This window comes from Ascaphus truei, chromosome 1, assembly GCF_040206685.1.
Source record: "Ascaphus truei isolate aAscTru1 chromosome 1, aAscTru1.hap1, whole genome shotgun sequence".
Classification (NCBI taxonomy): Eukaryota; Metazoa; Chordata; class Amphibia; order Anura; family Ascaphidae; genus Ascaphus; species Ascaphus truei.
Window position 1 is genome coordinate 40,647,788 of NC_134483.1, and position 18,986 is coordinate 40,666,773.

At 41.2% G+C, this 18,986-nt stretch overlaps 1 protein-coding gene across 20 annotated transcripts in view; it reads right to left on the bottom strand.

Moving 5' to 3' along the window:
* The window catches only part of TCF4 (transcription factor 4), a 408,258-nt gene that overhangs the window by 295,177 nt on the left and 94,095 nt on the right, over positions 1-18,986 (bottom strand). For all 20 annotated transcript variants that reach the window (XM_075586755.1, XM_075586811.1, XM_075586802.1 and 17 more), the window contains exon 3: positions 3,894-3,955. In XM_075586755.1, coding sequence (XP_075442870.1) covers positions 3,894-3,955 — 62 coding nt within the window. The remainder of the gene's footprint in view (positions 1-3,893; positions 3,956-18,986) is intronic.

An 18,986-nucleotide genomic window follows, 5' to 3' on the forward strand; every position in this document is an offset into this window, starting at 1 on the left:
AACACCTTTGCCTCCTGATGAAGAAGGTTCACGTGATGAAACATCTGTAGGAGGCGGGGAAAGCATTTGCTGATGCAGAAATGTGTGCAACGACGCACAGTGACGATCGGGGGAACGGCTGAAGCAGCATCCACGGCACGATCCGGGTCTGACCAACTCAGCGGCGCCCGGTGCGGTATTCTGTTTGTGGTGATTTCCACTCCTCCACTGAGCATTCAGATTCCAAATCTCCTGTAATCAGGTCTATATTTGTGCCACTATTATTTATTAATAAAATAATACACCATACCATCTCCCCTCTGTCTGCACTTCTATGCTTCAGTTTGTATGTTCAAGATGCGGACTATGGAAGCCCCATATGAAGATGTACAAAGAGAACTGATTTAGATGATACTGTACATTCATTTTTCTTTTTTTCTCTACTTATTGCTAACCTTTATTTGTTGATATTTTTATTAACACCTATGTAGCTGGTTGAACCGTTAAATATAATAAATAACAAAAGTGAAGTTTCTTTATATTGTTCATTATTCCTTTCAGGATTATTAATTGATTTATACACGGTGTGACACCTCTATGCATGCACTTTCAGGTGGAATTGTTCTTTTCTTTTTTGTCACCTTATCTTTATTGATTTTTATAACTTTTTTTAAAACTAGATTTGACCTCTTTTTTAGCGTGCCTACACTACATTTTCACTATTAAGAGTAAAAAAATACTGGAGCACTGGAGCCAAACTTTCAGAAACCAAATGGAATTTTTTTTCTTCAAATATAATTATGGAAACAGCTAAAAGTCGAATTAGTACCAACTTATATCAATAAAGAGGTTCATGTTGTAGGACATGGTACAGTATAAACAACTGAATTAATTCGTACACACTGGACCTTATTTAATGTGCTATAACAGGGGTCATCAAGGGCCACCAACAGGTCAGGGGTTCAGGATTTTCCCTGCTTCAGCACAGGTTAGTCAGTCAAAGACTGAGCCACTGATTGAGCCACCTGTGCTGAAGCAGGAATATTTGAATTAGCTGAGAGCAATAATGTTCGAGACATCTGTAGATTGCACATACAATATCTGACTCTATAGCAGGATTCTACGTGCACAGTAACACTTCCAGCGCATTGCGTTTCGGGCCAGTGCGGCAATTGTCAGATGCAAAAATGAATGTTTTATACTTTGAAAGATCCAGTGCCATATGAATCAGTGAAAACGTATTTTTGCTGCCCAATTTGCATTTACTGTAACTTAAAGCAGCAATCCAAGCTGACGTTTTTCCCCCATTTTTTAAAATATTTACATAGCAGGGGGTCTTTGTAGCTGAACCCCATTCATTTCCGCTCCGGGGACACCCTGCTTTCGGAGATACTTACCGCCATAGGGAATGCCGGTAGCAGGGTTCACGTAATCGCGGACTTTCAAAGCTCACGTAGCCTGTGGGCCAATAGGAAGCCATGACATCATCAGGTTTGGCTTCCTATTGGCCCTTGTAACACGGGAGCTTTAAAATTTGCCAAGATACCGGTACTCCGTTTGATGCTAAGTATCTCAGGAAGCAGGTGGGCCCCGGAGGTGAAAGTAATGGGCTTCAGCTACAGAGACCCTCCTGCTTCAAACCTTTGTTTAAAAAAAATAATAAAATAAAGTGCATGAATTGCTCCTTTAAAAACACAATCTTTCATTTTCACATGTCTCAATAGTTTTATATTTAACAGATAAACTAATCTAAAAGAAAATGTGCACAGCAATTTGTACAGAAAAAATGTTTTTCATCATGCAGAGGCTAAATATTGAAAGTTTGGGATCACTGCAGCCTTCGTTCTTAGCCCAGTAAGTTACGAGCACCTCAACTCCCATCAATTAAAGATGTGTATCTTTCTCGTGCCGTCCTCAATGAACTTTCTGATCCACATTTTAAAAGATGCAAGATTATGAATAATTTATATATATATTTATATTTTGATATTATATATATTATATAATTAATAATAATAATTAGTAATGTAAAACAACTACAGTACATGGAATATTGTAGGTGCCTTATAATAGCCCAGTTCAAAAAGAGCAGTTGTACTCTACTGCAGAGATTCTCAACTCCAGCCCCCAAGACCCCCCAACAGGTCAAGATTATTATTAATTATTAAGTAGAACATGTTTCAACTAATAGCTTTCTTGCACTTTTTGTGTAAGGATCATTCATGTTCATGTGTGGAATTGCACATTTGCTGGATTTTGCATCATCCAAAATGGTATGATTCAAATGGATGGATGTTACAGCACAGATGTCACATCAATGAGACATGGTATCGAAGGGTTTTTCTAAACTACTGTTACCAGTAAAAAATGAGTGGGCAGGTATCAGATGCTATCACAAGATCAAAAGAAGTCATAACAGAACACAGACTTATGGTTTTATTCAAAACAACCATATGTCCTAAAGTGCTTTTAGCAACAGAGAAATTACAGTCAGTCATTTCTTTATGACCCCTGAGGTTCTGCCCTTATAAGCAGGATTTGTGTTTTAAAGATTGATTTTCTGCTCCACCGAACACGTTGCAATGCAGACTTCCTTACTACTGCTATAAACATTGTGAATTCTGTAACTTAATAATGCACATTTATATGGGGGCAATGTACGTTTTAACAAGGTTTCGTTAACCCTTCTGGGTGCAGCCTATTCCTGTTCCTCGTACGAAACGGCTGAAAATGTCTCTATTATTCTTCAGAGCGAGTGTACAGTAGTTGAGTTTTGCTGGTCTGAATCAAGGACAGCTGCATACTGTTTCAGAGAAAAGCTGCCTGGAGTTTAAAAAACATTACAATCTGCAGCTACAGTATGTGAGAAAGCAATATTCTCTTCTTTCCACTTCCATGGCACTGAACATACTGCTCTATAAAGTAATGCTGAGCATCTCTATGTGATGCAATAGCCCTCTGTCCTGTAAATCAGGGATGATCAACTCCAGTCCCCAAGGGCCACCAACAGGTCAGGTTTTAAGGATATCCCAGCTTCAGCACAGGTGGCTCAATCAGTGGCTCAGTCTTTCGACTGATTGAGCCGCCGGTGCTGAAGCTGGGATATCCTTAAAACCTGACCAGTGGGGGGGTCTTGAGCACCCCCTGCTGTAAGTAATAAAAGAAGACATTTTGCCCAGTGCTTTTCACTGGTGGTGCTTGAATACTGTAGCAATGGACGTTTGCATTAGGCCCGGGCCATAGAGGTGTGGGGAGAGCGGAGGCGCGCTAACGCTGAGGCTCGCCTGCTTCAGTCAGCGCGATTGCACGGACTTGCAGGCGAGCCAGCGTGCGCGGGGGGGAGCCGGGGGGAGGTGGTTGGAGGCGGAGCAGTGACGTCGTTGGGCCTATCGCCCGCGACGCACTGACGTCAATGTCACGGCGCCGTGACGTTGACGCTGCTGTGCTGTGATTGGAGGTTTTCAGCCGACAGCGCGCTGAAAAACAGCTTGGCGCTTGGCTGAAACCTCCAACTCTTCAGCACGCCTGCGGATGCTCGCGTGAGCCCCCTCTCAAGGCTTCCTCATTGAGGATGCAGGGGCTCAGCGCGGAGCGTCCGCACGCCTCAGCACGGCTGGTCCATCTATGGACGCAGCCTTAGGTTCAAGACATGGCAGCCAGATGCTACTATTACCACAAAGAATCAGACAAGTGTTTTTGAATGTAGACAACTGATAAAAAAAAACACAAGCTCAATACTACTTCCAATTACTACATGTGAGTTATCATGAGCAGTGGACCATAAAAGTATAATGATGCTTTAACTCGCTTATGTATTTACAAAGTGAGAATTAGGAAAAAGTAACACTGTCAGCTGTTCGCTGTCATATTTCAGCTACTGGATTGGGTAAGAAGTAAAAGCGAGCCATACTTACTCTGGACGGACTTGGGTGCGTACTGTTCCCCCAGGACCCTGAGTTACTTCTGTCTTCTACATCTAAAGACAAAACAAAAGTTCTTCAGACTTTATCAGAATAACTCTTTCTTTTAATATGCATTTTAAATGAAAGCTTCAAACTAATCTCCAGTTGCCTTTAATTAAGAATCACAAATAGGGTTGCTACACTGATAGGGACATCTGACCCATCTACTTAAATAACCTCATTGAAATTCACAGCAGAATTTTACGGAGGCTTATACGAAACCTGAAGGTTGAGTAATAAATTGCTTTAATTCCTCAGCGTCTTTAAAAGAAAATATATAATGTCAGTGACAAATTGTAGGTAAAGTTGAATTTAAATATATGGCAAAACTACAACTTGCGATGGGTGCTTTGTATTTTAGAATATAATACCCACCAAGATGATATTGTTTAAATGGAAATATCTGTTTAATTGAAGAAAGGTGAGAAATTAGTATTAAGCAGAGAGCAATCAGCAACGTCTAAATAAACAAAAAAGTAAACGCATTAAGAAAATGACCGGAACAGCAAAGAGATGTCTAAATGTTCCTTACAAGCTTCTATAGTCATACAGTATATAACAGTGAATTCTACTGTATATCAATTGTATTAACACCAAACAGCTAATATACATATTAACTTGAATTGAATTTAAGAAACAGATATCACACACGCATGTATCCCTGAGAGTAAACTGGTACTTCAAAGCACTAGAGGCAGGGACACATTTAAGGGGTTAAGTGCAGTATACCTATGTATGAATCTCCACAACTAGACAAATATAGGCATTTTTTAAATTATTTTACTATACATTGGGTGTAATTTATTATACTGCAATAGTGGTTATTGGAGTAGTATTGCGAAGAAACTTCCATTGACTTCAAATTAATTATACCATTATTGGCCCTACAGCATACAGTATAGGGCCGGCTTTCATTAGCTAGCCCGTTTATGAAGTGGTAGGCCCATGAAACACGTTAGAGTAATCTGTTGGCCAGTTACTGTTACACTATTGCACATTAGGATATCTCTGCCCCCCCCCCCCCCCCCCCCGGTTACCATTTTCGCTCCAAGGTCGCTACACACCGGACAAAGATCGGCAGTCGTTTGTCATTTCGGACACATGGAGGAGCTCTACGAAGAGTGAGGCACCCGTTTCAGATTAGCTTTTTATTTTATCAACTTGTGAGCGTATTACTCATTGTATGCTTGTGACTACAACTTGTGAGAGTATTACTCATTGTATGCTTGTGACTACAACTTGTGTGTGCATTACTCATTGTATGCTTGTGACTACAACTTGTGAGTGCATTACTCATTGTATACGTGTGACTACAACTTGTGAGTGCATTACTCAGTGTATAATTGTGACTACAACTTGTGAGTGCATTACTCAGTGTATAATTGTGACTACAACTTGTGAGTGCATTACTCAGTGTATACTTGTGACTACAACTTGTGAGTGCATTACTCAGTGTATACTTGTGACTACAACTTGTGATTGCATTACTCAGTGTATACTTGTGACTACAACTTGTGAGTGCATTACTCAGTGTATAATTGTGACTACAACTTGTGAGTGCATTACTCAGTGTATACTTGTGACTACAACTTGTGATTGCATTACTCAGTGTATACTTGTGACTACAACTTGTGAATGCATTACTCAGTGTATACTTGTGACTACGATTTTGTATTGTATTGTACTGTATGTCTTTATTTATATAGCGCCATTAATGTACCTAGCGCTTCACAGTAGGAATACACAGGGTAGACAAATAAATAAATAACAGATAACATAAATAACAGGTCATGGGAATAAGCTTCGAACATAAAAGTAACATTAAGGAAGGAGTCCCTGCTCCGAGGAGCTTACAATCTAATTGGTAGATAGGGAGAACGTACAGAGACAGTAGGAGGGCATTCAGGTAAGTGCGTCTGCAGGGGGCCAAGGTTTATGTATCACGTGTCTAGTATTATCCACAGTGCTATTCATATGCTTCTTTAAGCAAGTGTGTCTTAAGGTGGGTCTTAAAGGTGGATAGAGAGGGTGCTAGTCGGGTATTGAGGGGAAGGGCATTCCAGAGGTGTGGGGCAGTCAGCGAAAAAGGTTTAAGGCGAGAGAGGACTTTAGGGGGTAGAAAGAAGACATCCTTGAGCAGAACGCAAGAGTTGGGATGGTGCATAGCGAGAAATTAGGGCTGAGATGTAAGGAGGGTCAGAGGAGTGTAAAGCTTTAAAAGTGAGGAGGAGAATTGAGTGTGAGATGCGGGATTTGATTGTAAGCCAGGAGGGGGATTTCAGGAGGGGAGACGCGGAGACAGATTTAGGAAAGAGCAGAACGATTCTGGCAGCAGCGTTAAGGATAGATTGTAGGGGAGACAGGTGAGAGGCTGGAAGGCCGGACAGCAGGAGGTTACAGTAATCAAGACGGGAGAGAATGAGGGCCTGAGTCAGAGTTTTAGCAGTCATGCAACAGAGGAACGGGCGTATCTTTGTGATATTACGGAGGAAAAAGTGACAGGTTTTAGAAACGTTTTGAATGTGAGAGGAGAATGTGAGAGAGGAGTCACGTGTGACCCCTATCCAGCGTTCTTGGGCTACCGAGTGAATGATTGTACTTCCAACAGTAATGTGGAAGGAGGTAGTAGGGCCAGGTTTGGGAGGAAATATAAGGAGCTCTGTTTTAGCCATGTTGAGTTTAAGGCGGCGGAGGGCCATCCAGGATGATATAGCAGAGAGACATTCAGAAACTTTGGTTTGTACAGCAGGTGTAAGGTCAACTTGTGAGTGCATTACCCAGTGTATACTTGTGACTACAACTTGTGAGTGCATTACTCATTGTATACTTGTGACTACAACTTGTGAGTGCATTACTCATTGTATACTTGTGATTACAACTTGTGAGTGCATTACTCATTGTGATTACAACTTGTTAGTGCATTTCTCATTGTATACTTGTGACTACAACTTGTGAGTGCATTACTCATTGTATACTTGTGACTACAACTTGTGAGAGCATTACTCATTGTATACTTGTGACTACAACTTGTGAGAGCATTACTCATTGTATACTTGTGACTACAACTTGTGAGAGCATTACTCATTGTATACTTGTGACTACAACTTGTGAGAGCATTACTCATTGTATACTTGTGACTACAACTTGTGTGTGCATTACTCATTGTATACTTGTGACTACAACTTGTGAGAGCATTACTCATTGTGATTACAACTTGTGTGTGCATTACTCATTGTATACTTGTGACTACAACTTGTGAGAGTTACTCATTGTATACTTGTGACTACAACTTGTGTGTGCATTACTCATTGTATACTTGTGACTACAACTTGTGTGTGCATTACTCATTGTATACTTGTGACTACAACTTGTGTGTGCATTACTCATTGTATACTTGTGACTACAACTTGTGAGTGCATTACTCATTGTATACTTGTGACTACAACACAAATAGTTTGACACTATTAGCATCTTTTGCGCTTCACTTCTCTCTTGTAATTGTTATAGTCTAAGCACTGAGTCCCCTGAGCTGGGAAAGAGCAGCCAGAGAGACAACTCTTTTGGAAACGAAGGAAACCCAGGAGGGAATTGAATATTCAAGAACATTTCACCATTGAGCCCCATACAACTCTTTATAAAACATCTTTTAAGCAGTGAGTAGATCGTTGCATTTTGGTCACCAAGAAGATTTTATTGTACATACATTTGTTTGCATTTTCAGTGGACTTTTATTTGGTGGCTTGAAACATTATTGGATTGGTTGCACATATAGTGGGACTTTTGTTTATTGTTTTGTACGCAATGTTTTTTTTAAAGACATTTCATATCACAATTTTCCATCTAATTTTTCCATTATTTCCCTGTCACTATTTTTGAGTAAATGTTAATATTCATATTACTTTTTATGCATACAGCTCAACCCCGTTATAACGCGATCTGTTACAGCGCGATCTGTTACAACGCGAATCCGCTTAGAACGCGATGCAACCGTGGCTCCCAATTTTCGGATTTATGAATACTTTACAACATGATTATTGGTATCTTAAATACTTTATTGTACAACGCATACAATTGTACATTATTTCTAATGCGATCCGCTTATACCGCAATGTGATTCTTTGGACCACAAGCACTGCGTTATAAGGGGGTTGAGCTGTATAAATATAATGTATTCTTCACACAATTGGTGGTGGGTTTCTTCATGTTATAGCACTATTACTAGTAGATAAAGATATCTGACACAGACATAGGCCTTTATTCAATATCCTGCGAAGATACTGTCTCCTTTTTGATAATATGATGGCTCCGTTCATTTGAATAGAGCTAACATCTTCTCAAAAAAAGGGAAGAAGTCTTCATATATTATTGAATAGGAAATAATGATCAAATGCTCAACAACATGGTAACAGTTGTGGAGGTTATGTCCCAAAGTCTTCGAGTCACAAGACTGCATCACAAAGGGAAGCAAAAATAGCCCCAAGTTTATCAAAACAAATAATATCACAGGAAGCAATGGAGATTGTTTTTTTTACTTTGATATATAATCCCAGGCCCATCCCTAGGGTATGTGCCGCCCTTAGGTCGAGCACTATTAAGGACGCCCACCTCCCATCCCCCCCGAAGAAACAAATAATCCCCCCCAAAAAATGTTTCCCCCGAAAAAAAAATTCTTAAACCTCCCTCCCATAGGTAGGAAGCAGGGGGACCCTCATTAATTTCATCTCCAAGGATGCCCTGCTTCCTGAGACAGATTTACTATCACATCGGCCTATAGGAAGCCGTGATGTCATATGTGGCTTCCTACAGGCCCATGTGACTTGGAGGTTTAAACCTGAGCAGGAGACACAGGCACCCCTTCAGGTGGTAAGTATCCCAGGAAGCAGGGTGTCCCATGAGCTGAAATTAACAGGGTTCAGCTCTGGAGACACCCTGCTTCAAGCCCACATGTATCAAAAAAAAAAGGAAAGCAGGATTGCTGCTACTCTTCTCCCTCTTGCCGCCCCCTGAGACGTGCTTCCCCAAAGCAGTGCCATACCTGCTTACCTTCTGTAATAACCGCAATGGTACTTTAGCAAAGAAAGGGGTCTATATATCAAGTTACGCCTGGGGCGAAGTAACCAAAGCACTAAATGTATCAAAGAAAAATCCTATTGATATATGTGATGCACATTTGCCCCAGAATTGCATCATCGTGTCTAGATACATACTGTATGCCCCAACTATTTTACTAAGGAATCTATGTATCTCAGTGCAGAGAAAGTGTGTTTGTATGCACTGCTCTGTTTTATGTAGGAACAGTTTCTTACAACTGATGCAGAATGTCCGACTTCTGTTAGACCACTGCAGATATAACCAATTTTTCTTGGCACACAAACAGGAAAACAATGATGCAGAGATGCAGAATGTGACCTCATGATAATCTGTGCACCATGTATCTCCCCCCCCCAAACTCCTCCTACTGATGCCCCCCAAGGTGCAAGCTGGGACAGAGACACAGAATATGATACATATCATTATAATCTTTGCACCATGTGACTCTTCCTACTCACCCCCACCAAGGTGCAAACTAGAGCAGTCGGGGGCAAATTGGAGAAAAATGCTTTGCTACTAGGGGCATGATGAAAATGCCCCGGTTTTGCGCCAAAATTGCCCTGTTACATAGACCCCTAAAGTTCCCCGGACACAATACTTCATATACATTTGCCGTGCTCTCGGGCCTGATGGGTAGTCACTTCCATATGCCGGACGCCTCCTTGCTGTCTCCTTTCTGACGCCCTCCTCCTCCTTCCAATTCGCAGCGTCAAATGGTGTCGCGGACGTCACCAACGTGGCGTCATGGCAACGTGATGTCGCGGCGTCAAATGAGGTTGCGTTACCATGGCAACGAGGTGCCGTGTGACGTCAGTTTGGTGACGCCGGTGGCGTCATTTGAAGCTGTGAATCAGAAGGAGGAGGGCGGCAGAACTGAGGCGGCCGACATATGTAAGCGCGATGGGGCAGCGGAATTCGAAATCCGCAGCTGAGTACGGTGCTCTTTTGTGTGCTGGTTTTGCCCCAGGTTGTTCAGTTGGTAAAACTTAAGTAGACTCCCGAGTCTGTTTTATTTGATAACTAATTTAATTAAACATGAACCTCAGCAGTATCAGACTGCAATGTTCTTCAGCATCAAAGTGTGTTGAAGAAACATCTAAGTTTACGGAGCTAACCTGTTTTATGAAATAAATGAATAAAACTAATTGGCCCTAGAAAAGGCATCCTGCTGATACCCCTATTCTCAGCTTTAATTGAACTGAAAAGGCTGCGAGTCCACTGAGCGTAATTGTGGAGATTGAAAGCACAAACTGAAAAATATCAGTGTCAACAACATGGAGCATAATATAGTTATCACAAACTGATTGGTCCAATTACACCCTCAGCGCCCAATGGGTCTGCAAGGAAGTCCCCTTTACGTAGCTCTCGATGCATTGGAAGGAGCAGTGTGAGAGATCCTGGGCAACAATGAAACTTCTGCCAAGTCTGATACATTTTGCAGGTGAGCAGAACTACAGCAAGTGTTTGAAGTGTTATGGTCCATAGAGCACCAATACATTTAATTGTTTGTAAATGTACATTTACACTTATGGGCAGAATAATAGGCAATCATCTATGGTTCACAGCAACCGCAAAATCATATAACCTGTCCCCATATCAGGAGCGCTGCTGGTAGTCCAATACAGTCACTCCCTTTAATTTCTTACAAAAATAAACATTTATATACTGTTAATAACAATATTTACATTCTTCTCGAGCATTGATTTTCAACCGGAGTTCCGCGAGCACCCCTCGGCTGCCAGGGGGGAGAGCTGGTACAATTCTCCCAGCTGTCCCAGGCCCGGAGGCACAGCGACACCTCCTGTAGCAGTGACCCGGCAGGGAGAGATGGATGGGGGGAGGGGGAAGAGATGGTTGGGGCGCCACAGAATTTAAATCTAATTCTAGGGTTCCTTAACAAAAAAAGGTTGAAAATCATTGCTCTAGACTAGAGTGTAAACTCTCACGAGCAGGGCCCTCATTTCTATTTTGCATATGTTTGTGCATGTTTATCCTTATTTGTGTAACCACCCCTGGGGATTACTATGGCCTTAAAGGGTTAACTGTGTGGGCTCACACAGAGTAATGCTCCTTTTCCCCTCCAATGGTATGTGGTGACTTAGAATACAGTTAATCCCCGACCTGTTCTGACTCGTAACAGTGACGTCACAGTAGGATATATAGTAGTGGAGAAGGTTATTGAAGTCAGATCCCAGGAGGATTTCACTGTGGAGGGACCTCACTGTGTATAGTGTATATAGGTTAGTGTATAGATAATACTATAATTTATTGTTTTGTAGTTAGGGATAGTGTCCTTGCCAGCTAGTGTCTGTAGAAATTAGTTATCTATACTCTCCTATCTCAAATGGATAAGCCTATGCCTAGAAGGGGTTCCACAAGCTGTAACCCGAGGACATAGCTGGATCAGCCCAACTGGAGGGTCCTTAGCTGACTCTAACCCAGAAGACCATGAGGTGGTATTTAGTACCCGAGAGGGGGATACTGAGAACATTATGAGAAGAGAGTAGGGCCCAGCAGGGGGCCACAGGGGATGGCACACCACAGGCACTATCCAGGAAAGAGATCCGTTATGTAATGTACTGTACAGTAGGTTAAATTAAGTATTTGCACCTCCCTAGCGGGCCGAGATCAGGGGCAGCTGGGGAAAATAAACAAACAGTGGAGAAATGAAAAGGCTGTAGATATTGTGAAATGTATATTGTGACTGAGCCTTTAGCCAAGCAGTTAATAAAGCTCCTGTGTGTATTAATAAGGTTCGTGGTGCCCATCATTGCATTACGAACACCCAACCAGCGCAAATTTTATTTTGTTTTCACTGCTTTGAATGTTACACTTGTTGGCTTTAGAGGAATTTGCTCGACACACAGAAGGGTGATTTGTGACAAAACTCCGAAAAGGAAAACATTTACTGCACTGTTCCAGCCCCTAGAGGTGTTGTTGAATATAACAGGATAAGAGAGAGAGAGAAGAGAGAGAAAGGTGGAGGAGTGAGAGGAAGAGAGAGAGGGAAGAGGGAAGAGGGGAGACAGAGACAGATTCCATTACTAGATAACCCAGTGACATATACCACCCCAAACACTCCTTTATACAACATGTGGAGAGATACTGTACCTGTGAACACACGTGAGATACCTAGGAAATATGCTAAATACAATCATTTGAATACACGTTCAATATCCAAATACGCATCAATGGTTTAATGACAGTAACGATTCTACTCTGCTGGTACTGTACATCAGAAGAGCTGCACGAAACTAATAGCGAGTGTTTTAGCTTAGATGCAATGAGGACATTAAAACAAACTGTTCCACAATATCAACATATACTGGGACACTGTTCTGAAATCAGTTTTGCTAACAATTAAATATGAATTATGTTTATGTCTACAAAGGCTACAAACATGTTACATTTGGGAATCCTAACCCGCATGCTAACCAAATGTAATCCATACAGCTTTAATCCATACAGTACTTAACATTGCACAATTACGCATACTCAACGTGCCACTCAATATGCATTTCTCTGTACCCAAGAGAAATCCCCTTCAAAAATACACCCTTCTCATTATTTGTATGTGACCTCTCAATATAAAACCTGCACATTTATTTTTGGCATTTACTATGTAATTCAATATAGACTGAAGGAGATCTAAAAAGAAGATCTGTGCTATGCATCTACAGCCGTGTGTTGGGCATGTTATTCTTCACGCGTACTAACTTTCATTGACAAATGAAAAGTCCACACAACTAGGTCTTTTTTTCTCATGTAATCGGTCTAATCAAGTTTCTTTAAGGTTTAGGATATAAAAAAAATACACATTTTAATGGTGAGATTGAGGCAGAAGCTGAGCAAATTCAATTCTAAATGGATCTGCTTCAGGCGCCACTAATTGGGGAGCAGATTTAGAGTTGTTGCTCATTAGTATCTTCCAGCACTGAAGGGATTAAAACTCACCATCAATTCATGCTAACAATCATTTACTTGTTTGGTCTTAAAATGTATCTGACTAAGCACTTTTCGTTCCAGACTATTCTATCCTGGGTCTAGCCGGTATAACCAATGTCACGTAATCATTTTCATTCGCTTATCTTCAAAGGTCATGTATCATTGCTTTTCTATTAAGACGTTTAATGTCCAAACCACACTATATTACTCTGTATAACATCAATGAGTAGTCTTAATTAACAATGACAGATAAAGCCATTTCTTTGTCAGTAATCAAATTAAAGAAGGTTGACATAACACAGAGGCCTGATACATACATTATTTTGTCATTGGAAAGTAAACTTTCATTCCAATTTAAAGCAACCTTCAGCATAGTGCACAAACATCTCAGAAAAACCTTACACAAAGTAGATTACATTGTATAATCATTAAGAGCATTCATACTGATATATTTTTCCTCTACTGCGCAAGATTATTAAATGCAAGGGAAAAAAATGTATGTTCTTATAGCTGTGTTTTTCTCCGAATTTATATGTTAACATAATGGTATTTAAGTGACATTTCTGTATTCTACTTATGCTGCTATTTTATTTTTCTGTTAAATAGAATTTTAGAACAATTATTGACCTTGGAACTGGTCATGCAAAGTAGTAAATTTACCTTTTTTCCTATCTACTTTATTCTTTTGTTCCTATCAACTTTTTTTTTTATTAAATCTGACTGCCTAGATAAAGTAACCTTTTTAAAACCACTTTTTACATTCTGCCACATGTGTACATGCAAAAACCATTACAGACTTCAGAGGAAGACACACTTACAGACGTCTGAATTATGCAAGGAAGTCAAAGGCCAATATTTCAAATTAAGTTTAACAATAGGATCAGACTGTTTGTATCTGTGCACACGTTCTGCAGTGAGACATACAAACCTATTGAGCAGCACGGACTTGTCAGCTTTTAATTCTACACTCAGTTTAATAGGATCGAAAAACGAGCACTATATATACAAAGAGCAGCTAAAAAAAGGAAGAAGAATTGAGAAGAGAACTGAAGTAAAGGGTTACAGATTTGAAATAAATACATTTTAAAAACTATATTTAAAATTGCTCTGTGGAGAGGAAAACAAAATCGTAAAAAGAATGTGGAAATGTAAAGAAATACAATTACCAAAACAGAAGGTCTCTGGGGTTCCGTAAGGATGAATTATTTCATTCCACAAATGCACATTTTATCCCGAGGCCCTCAGATATTCACATCACACTGCCTATGTCCAAAGCTGAGGGAGATTAATCAAAAACAGTTAAATAACTAAGAATCATAATACTGTACTCTTAAGCTACATACTGTTCTTTCGATTTCCAGCAATTTGCTTCCCTTTATAACAAATCAGTTTGGTTTCTTGAAAACTATAAGTTTAAATTAAAATATATAGATACACTTAAAATGTTCTTTTGAACTTCCCAGTTGGGAAAAGAACACCATTGCACCCCTGAAGAAGTCCGAATACCCGGATGAAACGCGTAGGGTTAATTTCAATTGCGCAGTGACCCGTGAGCTGTGTGGAGCCTTGTGGAGCCTCTTGCTGCTTTCTGCGAACCAGCTGTTCTCCCGCTGTAAAGATCTCAACGCTGACTCTGTATCCTGCTACCCCCCCTTACCATTGGAGGAAAGCTGAGGAAGTCCCGTGACGTCAGACGCTGTTTTGATGCGGAGGAGACTGTCCCTACCCAGAGGATTCGTGTGAGCTGTGTTTGCTGTATTGCGGGCGTCGCTCCTAACCCTGAGTTGGTTAAACTGCTTTTAATGATCGTGGAGCATGTGAGTGTACTGGAGCTCACTGCTCAAAGGATTTTTTGTTAATTAAACTGTATTGTACCAGTGATCTTTTCTCTTTTCTTTTAATACATGTTGATCTGATTCCTGTGAACTTCCATTTACCCACGAGAGGAGTTCTTGCGCTCTGTGTACTCCTCCTGTTGAAGCAGTGAGTCTCTGGAGCTCAACCCCATTCATTTCAACACAGTGGCCCCCCTGCTTCCGGAGATACGTACCTCCGAAGGTGGTGCCGGTATAGTCTGCAAGTTTAAAGTTCCTGCTGCATATGGGCCAATAGGAAGCCGCACTTGATGGAGTCACAGCTTCCTATAGGCCAGCAAGTCACGGGAGCTTTGAAAATCGGCCATTACATGATCCATTACGAGTGGAGTGGCTACCGGCACCCTCTGTATCTCAAGAGCCAGGGTGTTCTGCGAGCTGAAATTATCGAGGTTCAGCTTCTGAGACCCCCTGCTTCAATCCTACGTAAAAAAAAAAAAATTTGCAACAAACAAAACGCCCGTTGTAGTTATCTACATTGTGCTTCTTATATAGTGTTAATCTACATAACAGACCTACAATTGTGAACATTCATGGGGATTAACCGAGAAATAGATAAGATATGATGAAAAATGAAAAGGATCCCTGTAACAGGGGACTTATCCCTCTTCAAAAATGTGCCTCTAATCCAGCAGTGGGGTCGTTAACTGCTGGTAGACAATTAACCAACACCACCTGGCTGATTACAGGTGTCTGAAAAGCCTGCCTCTGAGACAGGAAGGAGAGATTCTTCCTGAGCTCACACGTGAGCTGAGCTGACCCAGGAAGCACAAAGAGCAGAGATCCCTGAGTTTCACAAGTGGGACTGAGCGAGGGAACACAGAGATGCCTTGAGCTGCCAAAAGACTGCCGGCTGACAAATAAGACTTCTAAACCTGAATGCGGAAATAGCCTGAGGAAAAGGCAGCAAGCCAGGAAAGAGAGAAGCATCCCCCCTACAACTACAAGAGACAGATAAGACTTTCTTATAAAACTGTTATCTAAATCTATATATATCTCTCTATAATTTGGGCTGGTGAATCGTTGGGCTAACCACACAGTTAAAGAGGGCTGGACTACAAGTGTAAATATACTCCAAAGTGGAGCAGATTTTGATGCGGATGTACACATGTTTGCTGTGTTTAAAGCGACAGGCGCAATAAAGCCTAATTTAAGTTTCACTTTAAATGGTCTCCATTGAGTGCCTCAGAACACGTCTCTTACAGTCCCTTTTTTCCTGAGCAAGATGTATATCGTATTTTTACATACCCGTCTCTTTTGCCTTATTGCGATTCAGTATATGTCTCTTAGGTCGAGCTTATAGTGGCGGCATCGCTACGTGCATACCCTTGCGTGCGCGTACACGTCAGGCACAATTCAGTACTTGGTGAAAAGGGGGGTTATTTGAGCGTGCTGTCCCTCTACAAGGTTAACCAATTTATTAATTGTTTAACCACCTTTGTTATCTATGTAATTGACTGTCCATAAACTTTTATATGTTGGGAAAACAAGAAGAGCTCTAAAAGTACGTATTTGTGAGCACATTAATGGAATCAAAAATGTGCAATTGAATTTGGATAGAGGCAAAACTATTCATAATTTAGCCCAACATTTTTTAACCCATCATGATGGGAAAGTGGACAGCTTTCACTTTAAGGGTATTGAGGTGATCCCTAGAGACCCAAAGAGAGGGGATAGGGACAATCCCCTTCTCCGGAGGGAACAATTTTGGATCTACACTTTGGGTAGTAAATCCCCCGAAGGACTTAATGAGCTTATAGAACTGGCTCCATTTTTGAAATAAAACCTTCAACTTTGGGTTTCCAGCTCTTAGATCCCTTACTGTCGATTTATCCCTTCTTTTTTGACCAACATCATACTGTATATGACTTAATTTCCCTACTTTTATTCTATTTTTATTTCATTTTATATTGTGGGGAACTGTATGTGAATACGTGTATGTTTGGTTATACTTATTCATTAATATATTGATGGTTATGTATTGCATTCAATTACCCTTACTCTTCCATTTTTTATTTCATTTTTAACCAATTAGTAATAATGTTATGAGTACTTAGTATGGGTTTTGATCTATCAATTTATAGTACCTTAGGTCCTGCGAGTATTTCTCTGGCCAGGGTTCTTTTTAAGCTAGCTGCGATGGGATACTGTATATTAATATTCTATTTTCCAATATCTCATCTCAAGCTTATTTATTTATTTACCACACATTATTTACATATGTTTTTGTGTATACAATCACTATTTATATGTCTTTGTGTATATACATTGTTTATAAACCATTTATAGGGTTAATTATTTCTATTATGATTTATAGCAATGTTTATGTGTATTTTTTACTAATGTAGTATTTTTTAGTCCTGCGAGAATTGCTCTGACCCTAATGTTTTTTCTTGCAAGCTGCGATGTTTAGGATACATCTTTTTCCACCATCTCTTGCAATTATCATTTATTTTGATAAATCTGTATTTACATCTTTGTTCATATTATTTGTTTTATTGTAGTGTTGCCCTTTATTGTTTGTGTTTAATGTTGATCTCCATTTCTCATAAAGTTTTTTCTTTTTTATAAAGTTCTGATTGGAAGGTTGTATTATCAATCATTATATGTGGTCTGTTATTGGTTGAGACATCTATCCACTGAGGTATATAAGTATCACCATACTACCATATGACTTTGCCCGCAGGAAGTGTCATTTGACACGAAACGCGTAGGTGGTGACGTCATACGCAGTGACGCACGTCCGTGACGACGGACTTCCGGGTTGCTGCTCCAGGACACCACGAGGATGCTCCTAGGTGACTTATAGAGACACAAGGTCTGAATTACTGCCAACTTGCTTGCCGAGTGTTCTTTACCTTTTAATAAGTGGGGTGTCTTCCTATGGGTGGTTGGGTATTTATACCCTGTTCTCTGTGGATGTTTTGGATTTCATTTAATTGATCCATTTTGATCGTTATGTATGTGGTGTTTCTATTTTTCACTACATTAAATCTGTAATAGTTTGTCAATGTGTATGTGTTTTTTAATATAAAGAATAGTGCACTAATTCCGGTTTTCTGGCTCTCTTTTCCATGCGCTCCTATTTTTGTGTTTACAATTCAGTACTTTGCTATAGTAGTTAGTCAAGTGCCTGCGCACCTGCCGGTGACGTAGCGTGTTGACATTTTGAGAAGACAATATATTTTGTCTTCTCAGGCGACTGCCACGTGACGTCAGCATCACCAGAGCTGGTTCAGCCAATGAGAGCGCACCAGCTTCGTGATGCGTCGCCACAACCCCACCATGCCCCCACATCACCTCCCCAATCTCTTGCGGTCAAGTGCACAGATCACTGGGGCTGCAGAAGTGTGTGCGACTATGCGCACGGCCGCGCAAGTAGTATAAACTCTGCCTAAGTGTTGAAGTGTTTTTGTTTCTTTTGCTTGCTCTCCCAGAGTTGATCCGTGCTCTCCCGACCTCAACACACACACCGGTTCTTGAGATACCAACCAGAAAATAGCCGCAGGGTCAGGCTTGCTCTGACGATACAACTTTCTATTGGTTTCCCCCGAAACCGAGACATTTCTGGCTTTAGCTCCTTAAAAGCCCCATTGACACATGGATACATACCAGGCCACCAACAGAAACCTTCTGGCCCAGGACAAATTAAATGAGCAGGGCCTCCCCCTTTGCCCCTGGTAACCACTCCCCCTGGTGCACCGGGGGTCCCTGAGAGGGGGAGAACGAGCTATGGGCCCGGGGGGGAGGGGGTTGGGGGAGGGAAGGAGATAAGGGCATGGAGGGGGTAGTTATTGACCTTGGGGAGGGGAGGAAAAAGGGGGGAGGGGAGAGAGAAGGGGAGCAGGAAAGAGAGGGGAAGAGGGGGGGAGAGAGAGAGGGGGAGACAGAAGGGGTAGGGAGAGGGGGAGAGAAAGAGAGGCAGAAAGAGAGGTGGGGAAAGAGTGAGGGGGAAGAGAGGGAGAAAGAGGATGGGAGAGGAGGGTTGAGAGAAAGTGGGGTGGGAGATTAGGGGGGAGAGGGGGAGAGAGTAAAAAAAAGAGAGGGGGAGGAAAGAGATGGTGACAGAGAGAGAGATACTGGTAAAGGCAAAAAAGAGTAAGCGGAGAGAGGGGAAAAGAGGAGGGAGAGATAT